This window comes from Leuciscus leuciscus, assembly GCF_965113295.1.
Source record: "Leuciscus leuciscus genome assembly, chromosome: 23".
Taxonomy (NCBI): domain Eukaryota; kingdom Metazoa; phylum Chordata; class Actinopteri; order Cypriniformes; family Leuciscidae; genus Leuciscus; species Leuciscus leuciscus.
Window position 1 is genome coordinate 28249501 of NC_138747.1, and position 13446 is coordinate 28262946.

Consider the following 13446-nt stretch of genomic DNA (forward strand, 5'->3'; position numbering starts at 1 on the left):
AATGCAAAACCTGATACTTATCAAAAATAAATAAAAATCAAAAAGTAGTCTTTTAGAATATCTAAATATATATCTAAATAAAAAAACGAGATAGAGAAATCATGTCTAAAAAAAACAATGGGAATCAAAAAGCCTCTCTAAGTGTTTCTCACTTGAAAATTTATTTTTTAAAGGCCTATTTTAGTGTGAAATGTTGCATTTATTTAAAAAAATTATATATATATATATATTAATTCTAAAGGGAAAAAAAGCTCATACAATTTTTGTAATTAATGCAAAGTAACATAAAAACCTTTAAAAAATCTAAATAATTATTGATTATATTATAATATAATTTAAAAAATATTATTGAACAAAAATATATTACATTGGTTTTCCTTGGAGGAAAAAAGTAAAATGTTAAGGCTTCGGTCACTTTAGACCGGGAAGAAGCCAAGTGTGACCCCTAAACGAAGAAGCCCAGAGGGTTAACCCTTCAGGTGCTCTTCGTCATTTCTGACCGGAAAATATTCTGTTTTGAATTTTTAAAAATCACAGCTTCATCGGAATGTTACGAAACTTGGTGACTTTTATGGCATTAGATATGTGAGAAAAAGTTGAGGTCATGATCCGAGCATGCTAAGCAGGCGCGGATTTATGGGTGGGCCTGGGTGGGCACGTGCCCACCCAGATTGACCGGTGGCCCACCCAATCAGATTAATAAAAACTTTTTTTATTTTTTATTTTACTAATAACGAATTAATAAATAATTTCATTTTAATAGTTTCCTAATGACAATGACATTTATGTACAGTAGCTACGAAAAATAGCTACAAAATAAAAATATTATTTCGGCATTATCACGTGTCAGTCCAGTGACGCTCTCACGCAACACCGCGGGCGCGGGCGCGTTTAGAACCGAAAGTTTTCCGTAACCGTTTTTAGGTAGCAGCGGCAAACTAACAGAGCTATGGCTAAAAAACAGCTATCGTTGACACACTTTTTTAAAAAACCACGTCTAGATGACGATATACTTCTGGACCATCATGTCATACCTGAGGAGGAGGAGGATGGTCGTGAGACCGTGAGACACGGCTTATTTTCATCAAGTCATGCTAGCGTTAATGTTAGCATGAAGGCTGACACTGCATTCCATCGCCACAGACCGCCACCAGCATCCAAAGAGACAACCGCTACGCCATCGGATCTATCGGCATTGGAGGAACCTGCCACTCAGCCAAAGCTGTCAACATTTCCGGCTACGGTCATAAGTGGAAAACCACGCTCATTCAACAGCAACTGGTATGAGAAATTCAAATGGATTGAATACAGCAGAGAACGGGACGCAGTGTTTTGCAAGGCGTGTAAACATTTTCCGGAGACGCACACAGAGTTTGCTTTTATTAAAGATGGCTACAAGAACTGGAAGCGTCTCAGAGAAGCCTGCGACAAACATGAAGCAAGCAAGCCCCATGCTATGGCGTTAACGAAGCAAAAATCGTACATGGTCAGTCATGCACCGCAAAGCCGCGGGACAGTTTTGAACCAGCTGCACGGTGACACCCCGTCATTTGTGGAGCGAAACAGGGAGCATATTAAAGTTGTGTTGGACATTGCCATGTTATGTGCCAAGCTGGAAATACCACTCAGAGGCCACAGAGAAACCGAGGATGCACTTAATAAAGGTAATTTCTTAGAGCTCTTCAAGTTCATGTCAAAATATGCTCCAGAAATTGAAAATAGACTGAACGAGCTGCCCCGAAATGCCACATTCATGAGCCACCACATCCAGGATGAGCTGCTTGAAGCTGCAGCATCGATCCTACTCCGTAAAATAAAGACGGAACTGCATGGGCAATATTTTGCCATACTTGCGGATGAATATAAGGATTTAGCTAAACGTGAGCTGGTTGCAGTGTGTGTGCGATTCATACATGGAGGAATCATCAAAGAGCGGGCGGTTGGCTTTGTTGAGGCCGCAGATCTGTCAGCGCAAGGGATATCACAGAAAATCCTGGAGGTCCTTCAACCACTGGAACTGGATCCTGCTCTCTGCGTCGGTTTCTGTTTCGATGGAGCATCGGTCATGTCGGGGCACAAGGGAGGGGTACAGTTTATTTTGAAAGGAACATTTCCTAAAGCCATCTATGTGCATTGCAATTCTCATCGGCTAAACTTAGTGCTTTGCACCGCCGCTAAAGCGTCCGGACATGTGAGTACTTTTTTTGACACCGTGAATCAAATACACAGCTTCTTTACCGGAGCCCATCGGCACTCTTGTTTGATGGAGGTACAAAAGGAGATGCATCCCAACCGCCAGGTTATGGAGCTGGAGCGTTCGTGTGATACCAGATGGAGCTCAAAATCAGGGTCAGTGCATAAGATTTTGCAGTTGCTTGATGTACTGCTGGAGAGTCTGGCTGGATTTTCCGAAACTAGTGGACAAAGTAAAATCGAAGCAGACCAGCTGCTGCAACAGGTGCAAACGAAAAAGTTTGTTTTCATGCTTTTAACGTTTTGCAAACTGTTTGAAAACAGCGATTTTGCCACCAAGGGGCTGCAGAGTTCAACGCTATGTGTGACGGACTGTATTTCACTCATTGAAACACTTAAAGCTACATACGCAACTTTCCGAGAGGATTTGAAGGGTGACTTTGTTGAAGTGCTCAGACGGACAGAAGAGCTGATGGAAAAGCACGAGATAGCTAACTGGGACGTGGTTGCTTCTCGTGAACGCAAGCTGCCTTCAAAGTTTCATGACTCTGTTGTAACCACAACGCTGGGAAAGACCTCGGCTGTCAGAAGCAATGAGGATTTAAAGGCCCTGTGGAACTGCATCATTGACCGACAGATAACTGAGTTAAACTGCAGGTTTAAAGACGACACCTACGGTGTAATGAAAGCCTCTGCCTCTTTCGCACCTGGATCTGCCACTTTTGGAGTGAAAAACATTTTAAATGATCCGTGTGCTTTGTATGGCATTGACATTCCTGATGCTGAACATGCTGTATTCATCCAGCACATCAGACGGAAAATGGATAAGGAGAACTTCCCCACATTAATGGAAATACTGGATAGCTGCCCTGCCGACATTTTCCCCAACATCAATGGCTTGTTGAGGGCCATCATAACACTGCCTTTAACATCGTGCAGCGTCGAGAGACTTTTCTCCGCAACAAACAGGATCCAAACGCGCCTGAGGTCATCCATGCTGACTGGACGCCTGAACAACTTGGCACTTCTGTCCTTTGAAAGAGAACTTATTGACAGTTCGGATTATGATGACATAATCAACGTTTTCAACGCAAAGCCCAGAAGACTCCGCCTGGTTTAGAGCTCAGGTAGCGCTGTGTGTTTTTTTTATGCTGGCCCGCCGTGGCATTACTGCTGTTTCTGAAAGGATGCACTGAAAAAAATGATTAGTTGAATTTACTACATTTCTTATGGTAAGTGGTTCCACACAACTGATTTAGCTACATTTAAACAAATGCATTAAGTTGAACTTATTACATTTTAGTTCAACTTAATGCATTTGTTTTAATGTAGCTAAATCAATTGTGTGGAACCACTTACCATAAGAAATGTAGTAAATTCAACTAATCATTTTTTTCAGTGTGGTCTGATTCGAGTTATTTTTATTAATATTAAAAGCCTATTCATGTTCGGTTTGGGTGTAGCAACTCTTTTAACGTGTTTTATGAGACCTGTTGTTGTTTCTTATTTTATGTGTGGCGTAATCTACCTGTTATCTGTGTTATTCTGCCCACTTTTTGTGTGTTGTAATGTTTCACCGTCTCCTTTGGCGTTTGTTTACGTTTTGTGAATGTACTTCTGGCTCTGTGTCTCGAAATACAGCTGAGTATATTTCCTTAGCATGCCTGTTTGCCTTTCTTCTGTCATGAATCATTTTAAAACACAGAATCAGCTCGTTCTTTTTTCTGCACGGGTCGGCCACACGCTCTCCGTGCGCGCACTGACTTAACAGTGGTGCACACAACGCCACTGTTACACTGTTGCACTGTGAAGTGAAACACGACGGACCGCATCCGCGCGCAGTGTGAAAGCTCTAATACGGAGCCCGGGAATCAGGTGTGTATAATCTTAAAAAACTCGAGGCCCCTCCGTATATTCACCAGGCCCACCTATTAATGACGTTCTGTATCCGCCAGGTCTAATTTTTTTTTGCCTTTTGTGCTCTTCAGTCAAAAATGACCGACCATATAAGACATGAATGGGAAATTGACAAAAAGTTTCTGAGAATTTTTGTGTGTACAATCTTCAAATCGGCCATGATGCAGAAAAGAAGTGCTCAACAATGAAGGGGTGACACTCTTAAACATCAAGAGTGCAAAACAGACACACACACACACACACACATACAAACACACTTATATAGCCTACACACACCAATGAATTGTGATAAAAAAAAATCTGTTTTGAATTTTTTTCAATCACAGCTTCATCGGAACGAAACTTGGTTACTTTTATGCCATTAGGAATGTGAACACACACAAAATGTAGGGCATGATTCGAGCAGGTTAAGTGGTTGTAAAAAAAATAGTAACACTTTTGGTCTTTGGTCAAAAATGACCGACCATAGGAAATGAATGGGAAATTGACAAAAACACAAAAATTCTCTACAAATCGGCCACGATGCAGAAAAAAAAAGTGCTCGGCAATGAAGGGGTCAAACTCTAAAACATCAATAGTGAAAAACATAACAATTAATAATTATAATTAATATATATATATATATATATATATATATATATATAGGCCTATATATATATATATAATTAATATAATAATAATTCAAATGATCATTAATATAATGTTTAAAAATAATAATAAAAATAATATAAATAAACCTCTAATGTAGAAAAACTGGCCACGGGTTGTAATTCAAGCCCGAGTAGTAATTTATGTGCACAATTGTTGCTATTCCCGTGTTGTTTTCTCCGAGGCAAAAGTAATTCTTCTTCTTCAAAAAAAAAAAAACCCACACCGGTCAACAGTATCCTATAAGAAATTAATTAATCTCAATTAATCACAATTAAGTGTCCAATAGCGACACCATTTGATTTGACAGCTTCAAAAGAGCTTGCAGAGTCGTTTACCATTACTTACATTAACCCGTACAATTTGTATTATGCATTTCCTGAACATGTACTTGCTAACTAATCAAACACTTTATTTGACCAAACTACTTATCTATAAAACACAATCGGTCTTCCGACCTTTTGATTTTGATATGCACGAGGGAGAGAGAGAGAGAGAGCAATACAGCGCTCGTGTTGTTTGAAGACTGTGAGAGTGCGCGCACTCTCTCTCTCTCTCTCTCTCTCTCTCTCTCTCTCTCTCTCTCTCATATGCGCCCTGTCCACTGATCTAAATAATTCATTGTTTCGACGACTAATTTGTTCCCTCGTTTTGATTTAACGAATTACAACGTGGCCACAATATAGTAAAACGAGGGAACAAATTAGTAAAACGTTCTGAGGTATTAATTCGTGGCCAATATTCACCTGAATATTCACCAATTTAAAAAAATATATAGCCTAGGTCTTTAGCATTCACTATTTAAAGGAACACCTGTGAAGATAGCTCTTCAGTGAAGGCCGATAGTGTTCACAGCTTTTTATTCCTTTTGCAAAGAAATTGCCGTTTTTACATTTTTTTAATAAGCAGGAAAAATGTCCGACTTTAAACAAATAGCCTGTCAGAAACAGGGGTACAGTAGGAGTTCATTTCTGTCCCCCCAAAAATGCTTAGGATTTAAGGTAAGGTTAGGTAAGGACCTACCAAATGCTTAGGATGTTTGCGTTGTAAGAATGTTCAGGGAGACTTTAGATTTATAAACGGTGTCTCATTAGGCAATGTTTTCTCAGTCAAATCATAAAATGTCCTATTGATTCGCTCACTAGGATATACCAATATGGCAGAGCAGTGTCCAGGAGCCAGTGTCCGTGTCAGTGGACGGGGCCATAGAGATCCATATAAGGCTAGATGTCTTAAGGCGGAGTCTCGAACGGCATCACACCGGCGGCCATCTTGTCACAGGGAAGCTTTCTGGCGAGCTCTGTGGTATCTGAAGTAAGGTGATGATCAGCACGAACACAAATCCTCTTATCTCGCTGAAATCTTGACGGATTTACAAACGGTTTGGTTTCTTACAAACGTTATTAACGTGGCTATAATTCTGGATGCTTGAACATGTTTAAATATATAATATTATATTTATTGATAAGTATGCAGTGTCATAACTACATCTCTGACGTTTATAACAAACCAAACCGTTTGAAAATCGGTAGAAAACTGAGAAAGTTATGGTTATTTAAAAAGTACATGCACCATTAACACAAAGTTACGAGTGAGCGAGCTGCCTGTGGCAAGATGGCCGCCGTGTGCGGACGTCGACCTCCATTGGGCAGCAGCGCGGACGAGACATCTAGCCTTTATTATATGATATCTATGGGCGGGGCCAGGAGCTCAGCGGCTCCAGTGCATCATCGAGCCACCGTTTTAGCCCTGCCCAAAAAATCCTGAACACAGCAATGGTGAAAAACTGTTTAACGGTCTAACGCCACAATTCAGTACTTCACAGTTCACAGTCTTTGTAATGTGTTTTAGCAATACATTTCTAGCATTTATGTGTTTAGATTTTTTTTTTTTTATCAGAAAAAACTCAGACAGACTAAATCCAGAAGAACTGTGGGAACATCTCCGAGATGCTTGAAGAAACCTTCCCGCAAAGCTGAAAAACTATGCGCAAGTGTACCTGGACAAAAGCCGTTTTAAACGCAAAGGGTCGTTACACCATATTGATTTGAATTAGGTAATAGAAATTAAATCATAAATAAATTCAATTTGTGATTTTATTTTTTAAAGCATTCTCACTTTACAGCATTTTAACACAAGTGGGTCCGTGTACTTTTTGATCATTTCATTTCCTGTTTGGAATGGAATAAGGAGAAATTAAAATCTGCTCGTTTATTCGTTTTTTAGTTTAGTGAAAAAAATGAAAAATGAGATTTTGGCTCGATTTTTCATTTTCGTTTATGGTTTACAAGTCGGTTTATGGGTTCGATATTTCATTTGCACACGTGGGCGCCGCTGAAACGCCCCTTTCATCTGATTGGTCAAACCGCTCCGCCTTCAGTAAGCTGTGAGCTTTTCTTTCTGTCAGGCAGAATAAGAGTCAGTACGAGTGCGGCACTGACAAATGCACTTTAATAAAATAATGTCTGAAACCACCACTCACTGTTAACTACACACAATATTTGAAGCAGAAATATGTTGCTGGTCACGTAATTCGTGCAGCTGAGACTTGCAAGCAACCCCATTAATGTGAGCCACAGTATATGACAGGTTATATTAGCATATTTCCCATTGATAAATACAGTGCAAATAGTTCCGTCTCTTTGGATAAAAGTGAAGTGGAAATAAAAATCAATAATAGGCTGAACTGTACCATGATACACGGGGGTTCCTTTCAATTTTATTGTGTCCTATTGTTAAGATTGTATGTTGTTTGTCCTTTTTTTTTTTTCAGGGAGTGAAACCTGGGCCAATAAACAAAACGGTCATTAGCAAACCAAGACTCAACCGGCTCACGGAAGGAGGAGTCAGGTGAGGTAGTGAGATGCTATTGCAATTACTGCATCATACAGTCTACATATGTATACACACACACACACACACACACACACTTATGTACACATATACACACATACTGTATATGTACACGCATACACATACATACAGTGTACACACACACTTATGTACACACACACACACAAATAAATAAAAGAAAGATTCCATAGGTGTCAGTAACCTGCAAATATTACTAACACTATTACATTCTTTCACAGGAGTACACTCTACAAGGGCTTGGTTGGGGACCCACTAGACATCTCTTTGCTACTGATGGAAGACATGTACAAAGACTTTAGCATTAGAGAGAAACCTCTAGCAGCAACTATGGGCATCAGTGACGAGAAGACCCTTGTTGAGACAGCTTTTGGCTTAGCACAAAGGGGGAGTGTGCTCTCATACCAGCAGCCTGTATTGCCCACAAAGTTAGTCAATATGCACCAGGATCCTCCACCTTACCCACCGCTGCCTATTGGGGAGTACAGGCTTGCCCCGACATACTGTGTGCATGTGTGCACTGAGGAGGAGCACTTCCACCTTAAAAGCTTGAATGTTACACTGGACATGGCCTATAAGATTGAGGCAGCGACAAGAGAGCAGGCAGCAGACCAGGAGTGGCATCAGCTCCGCAGGCCTAGGATCACCTCCTCATGCTTTAGAGAGGTGTGTTTTGTGAGGGGAGTGAGCTCTGCAGAGTCTCTTGCAGAAAGAGCCCTCAAAGGAACAAGGCAGACTGCAGAAATGAGAAGAGGTGCAGACATGGAGTTTGAGGTGGCAAGGGAGTACTGCCAGATGAAAAATGTCAACTACACACCCTGTGGCCTCGTCATCCACCCAGATGCCCCTTGGCTTGGTGCCTCGCCAGATGGCTTGATTTTTGATCCATTCGCACAGCCACCGTTTGGACTGGTTGAGATAAAGTGCCCTATGTGAAGAACTATGTGGACTGTAAATACCTTCAAATGCAGGATGGCACTTTGGCTCTTCGTAAAAGCCACTCTTACTACTGGCAGGTGCAGGGTCAACTGTTGATCACTGGCCTGCAATGGTGTGACCTTGTGATTTGTGCTCAGGAAGACATGCTGGTGCAGCGTATCCAGGTTGACCCGGAGGTAAAAGCAGTCATCAGAGAGAGGGTGGACCAGTTTTACTTTACAGTGTACATGCAGAAGTACTTGTCTGTCTCCAAAAGATCTTACTGATCGATGCAGGATAATTCAGGTGGGGGCCTTTGTATGAAGAAAAATGAAATTACCTGCAATAAACTTTTGTTATTGTGAGAAGCAGGAGTAAATAACATTTTATGCATTTCACCTGAATTTGAAAAATGTATAGGCTTATTTCACTATTGTATTGTTATATTATATTCACCTGCTATCTGTGTAATTCATTATTTCATGCTTTGTTTAATTTTTAAATGCCTGTTTAAAGTAATTACACCACACACAGGTGCCATTTACTTAATGTTGTTTATTACTCGACAGTAAAATATGGTTCAGATTTTTCAAACAAGGTGACTTTTTTTTCACAGTTCACGTTTGTTATTTACATCTAGAAATGAAACCATAGCTATTTTTGAGGGGCTCTTACAGGCAATTTCAATGTTTTATGCATCACTGTTATGCCAAACTCTTTATCACCAAAGAAGCAATATTTGCATCAAAAAGTTACACCATAAATGTTATATAAATAAGTTATATAAATACAGCGTATTTTGCAATAAACACAAATGAGAGAAAAAAGTTTTATTTTTTCAGATTTATTTGTAACAAAAATAATTAAATCATTCCATATACAGTGTCTCATGGTGACTGTATAAAAGATGTACATTTTACTACAAGAGATAGAGAGGGGGACAGTTAATGAACAGTTGGCACTTTGACAAATTAAATCACTCAAAGTCGTGTGTGTAAGACACTCACTTAAACGTGTGTGTAAGAGTCTTTAAACGCCTCAGATGTAAAGTTATTCGCTGTCAAAGTGATGCCAAAATGAATGGGAGTCAATGGAATGCTAACAGCAGGTGATGGCTTGTTAGCCAATGGCGCCCCCGGGGATGGTACTCTTTCTGGATGCTGGATTACCCCCCTGGATTAGACAAGCAGCTAATTCTAAGAACGTGGATATGTTGTACAAATTGTTAGTAGAAAACCAAGAGCAAAACATTACCGACATAAATAAAAAAAAAAAAAATAAAAAAAACCAAATGACTAATTTCGCAGATTCAAACACTGTCTTGCATAGCCTACCTTTTAATGCGACAGCTTTCGTGAACTGTCGTGTTCACTCTCAGTTTCAAGAGAGCGCCGCAGACACATACAACCCGGAGCGGATTAGCGGAATCAGCGGAATCAGCGGAATGCTTTGAGCGGAGCGGAGCGGTGGGGGTGGGGAAGAGGGGCAGTGGCTCTAGCCACCGGGCCACCCCCCTGTGCACGGCCCTGCATGCTTGATACTTTCCAGACAAGTTACATACTCTCCTGTCACTTGTTTCAAGAGCTTCACTTGGTCAAAAACCAAGTGATAACCTGTACAATGTAAAATTGTCAACATCAAATTATGTACTACATATTACAGCATTGTTTCAATACAAGACATACCAATGGACTCGCGCAGCTTTCTGTCTTCTTTGGGCACCAGATGTTCCTTCCTCACCCGAAACAAAGGACTTATTCGATTAGCTTGCGTTGATATAAGGACTGGTCTTCCTTCTCTGCAGTAAAACAAGAAAGTCTCGACTTACTCTATGTGCAATTACTATTGTTCTTGAAACAAAAATTAAGACAGTTATAAATAAGTTAATTTACCATACGATTCAGGAGAGAGCACTTGATGAGTAAATACCGATTTCAATATTCTAGAAACTTTACCTGGGAAGGGCTGATCCCGGCAAGATTCGCTGCGACTCACTAGTAGCTCTTGTGAGGGTTGGCTCTTAAAAGAGCTGTTGAGTTTGATATTGTAGAGCTTTAAAAAAAAAAGGACCAAGTAATCCTGCAAGACGGAAAGGAAGGTAATTTTAATACATTACTTGCAAATAGTCAGTTTATGTATAACTATAGGATATTTTTTTCTGTAAAGAGTGTTGAATAATTACATTTTAAAAGCATTTTTATGTTATAAGTTCACTGATATGTGGGGGAATTTCTATGAATAAAAGTACGTCTTTAATAGCAAGCAATAATCATGTGAAAATGATTTACATGCAAACGGGACAGTTATCTGCAGTGTAACTGATCTGATTATGACAAAATAATCGAGTATCTGATGTCATGTGACAAGTAAGATAAGCTTTTCCACCCCTGCAAACAGAGGTAGGTTATGAGGTGTGGAGAGACATCATGTATCACTGGAACATAAACAGACGGGGACCAATTTGTAATAATTGTAATTAGTGGTGCACGATATATCGGCCGCCGATATAATATCGGCCGATATGGTCATTTTTTTACACATCGGTATCGTTCCGATGTCAAAATATGGCCGATGTGAACAGGCCGATATTTGACGTGTGAAGTTGAAGATGAAGTTGACGATGCTGACTCGATCTTAGCAGTAGTGAATGTGCCTGAGATAAATACACATTTCATACAGATGACATAAGCAGAGAACAGTCTGTTTTCTTTCGTTTTGAATTGTTCTGTTTAAAAATAGACATGTCAAGCTTTCTATATATGTCTCCGGTCTGTGAGGCAGGTAGATTTCGGTTCATTTATGAGACGCGCTCCAGGTTCACGCGCCCTCGCCTCCGTGTCCTGATTAAATATTTTCTACTCTATTTACTTCTTATTTAATTCAATCCAGGCAATTGGTTGATGAAACATTTATCAAAATTAAGATACAATTAATACAAAACGAAATTAAATTTAAAGACAGGCTTTTTGTGCTTTCTGTTTGAGGTCTCTGTGAAAGTTTTAAAGCAGTCTTAGTGGCGCTTTCAGAGCGCTCACGTCAACTGTCCCGTCCGTAACATTGTTAACGCAGTCCAGTGCGACTTATGTTTTTTTCCTCTTCATGACACATTTTTGACTGATCGTTTTTTGACTCGTAGATATTTGAATATATTGCTTGATATTTGATACCCGTTCGAATTAGATTTTTCTCAAAAGTGACAGCACGTGTGATTTGTGGATTACTGATAAGCGCGAGTGGAGAAACAGGCGTTTATTGATTCATTCTCAGTGTTGAGAAACGTAGCCTTCATGTGTTACGTTATTGTATTAATAATAACTAAAGTAGCCTACCTAATTATGTTACATATTTATTTTGTATGAAAACTAGCGCGTTCGTTACTTATGGATTAAAAAGTAGGCTACCGTTGTATCAGTGCTGCGCGAGCTCTCTCTCTCACAAACACGGACGCGCGCACACACAGAGAGAGAAGATAATTGTAAAATGAAAAATTGACGGGCTAAGTTTAAATTTTGTTCTTGCTTGTTTTTTTTTCTGTCAAAATATCAGAAAGTATTTTGTATTATCCATCCGTGTTTTTAAAATTCGTTAAATGACGGACGTTTTACTGTTAACACAGCCCATGTCGGATTCGTCTTATAGCCTAGGCTACTTGTTATTATTTTTAGAATGATTCGTTATGCTATTATTGGACTCCTGTCTATTCATTGTCAACTGTTTTCTATAAATATGTTTGTATTGGCTAACATTTATTCAGTTAATGAGTGTCCTGTTTAAAATGTGCAATGTTCAAACGCAAAGACAGCACGTCACAAATATAAGCCCTTTTCCCTGTGGTATTTTTTAGTATCATATTTGGATATTGGAATAATAAATAAAGTAGCCTATCTTAATTTTACACAATGTTCCTGTTTTTTTTTACTGTTTTCTAAGGGTTTCTTAATTTTAGACAAGTTGACCAGCACACATTACTGTATATGCAATGCAGTATAATGCATGTGTGTCGTATGTGACATATTTTGCACACAGGTAAAGGTGCCCAATATCAGTCATTTCTAAAGTAAAAAAAAAAAAAAAAGTGTTTTTGAAAATAGCTCTTTATTTGATAATCATTAAAATTAGTTTTCCATACAGAGATATCGACATCGGTAAATATCGGTATCGGCCATAACAGCAATATTAATATCGGTTATCGGTATCGGCCACAATTTTCACATCGGTGCATCACTAATTCAGTTTTACAAAAGTGTTTTGTTACACTTGAGAAATATGAGGGAAGGAGAGCATTTCCGCTCCTAAACTGGCTCTATGGGGCCTCATAATGAGCCCTCCAGCACTGAACACTCTTTCAACTGGTGCTGAAGAAGCAGGTACAGAAAGCACTTTGACAGCTAGGGCATGCAAATGACGGTATTTGTCCTTGTTTTTCAACTAAAATACAAGGGCATCCTGCTCTGCCGGACAGCTCTGAATATCCTCCAGGTATGTATTTACCTCACTGTTGACACTTGGATGATATCCATGGGTGGAATTGTTATTTTTGTGAGTTTTATATTTTGCCAGGAGCCGTGGAATCTTGTCGTTTGGGGGAGAATCCTGGGTTGGTTCTGTGGGTTCCTCACAGATGTCCAGGTCCACTTTCTTAGCCTGAGCGATCAAGCTGTCTGGAAAAAAAGAAAACAGAAGTAAATTTGACTCACTTCTTCTTCCACTTCAATAACCTTGCAAATACACTGTACTTTAAAGGGGGGATTTTGAAATAAATACCTGTTAGTGACTTCTGCAGTTCCTTCTTAGTATTTTGTAAGGTGGTAGCACTGCCACTGGTTCTGACATTCATCCCGAACTGGGGGTCCAGCATCGCTCCCAGCATGTATATATCATGGCCAAATGGCAAATCAA

General features: G+C 39.6%; 1 protein-coding gene across 1 annotated transcript; it reads left to right on the plus strand.

Moving 5' to 3' along the window:
* Nucleotides 1-1111: 1111 nt before the first annotated feature.
* Nucleotides 1112-3313, plus strand: LOC309487616 (zinc finger MYM-type protein 1-like; the record flags this gene model as incomplete). Its single annotated transcript, XM_082155337.1, has 1 exon — nt 1112-3313. One exon carries the CDS (start codon nt 1112-1114, stop codon nt 3311-3313), a length of 2202 nt encoding a protein of 733 aa, XP_082011463.1.
* Nucleotides 3314-13446: the final 10133 nt, after the last annotated feature.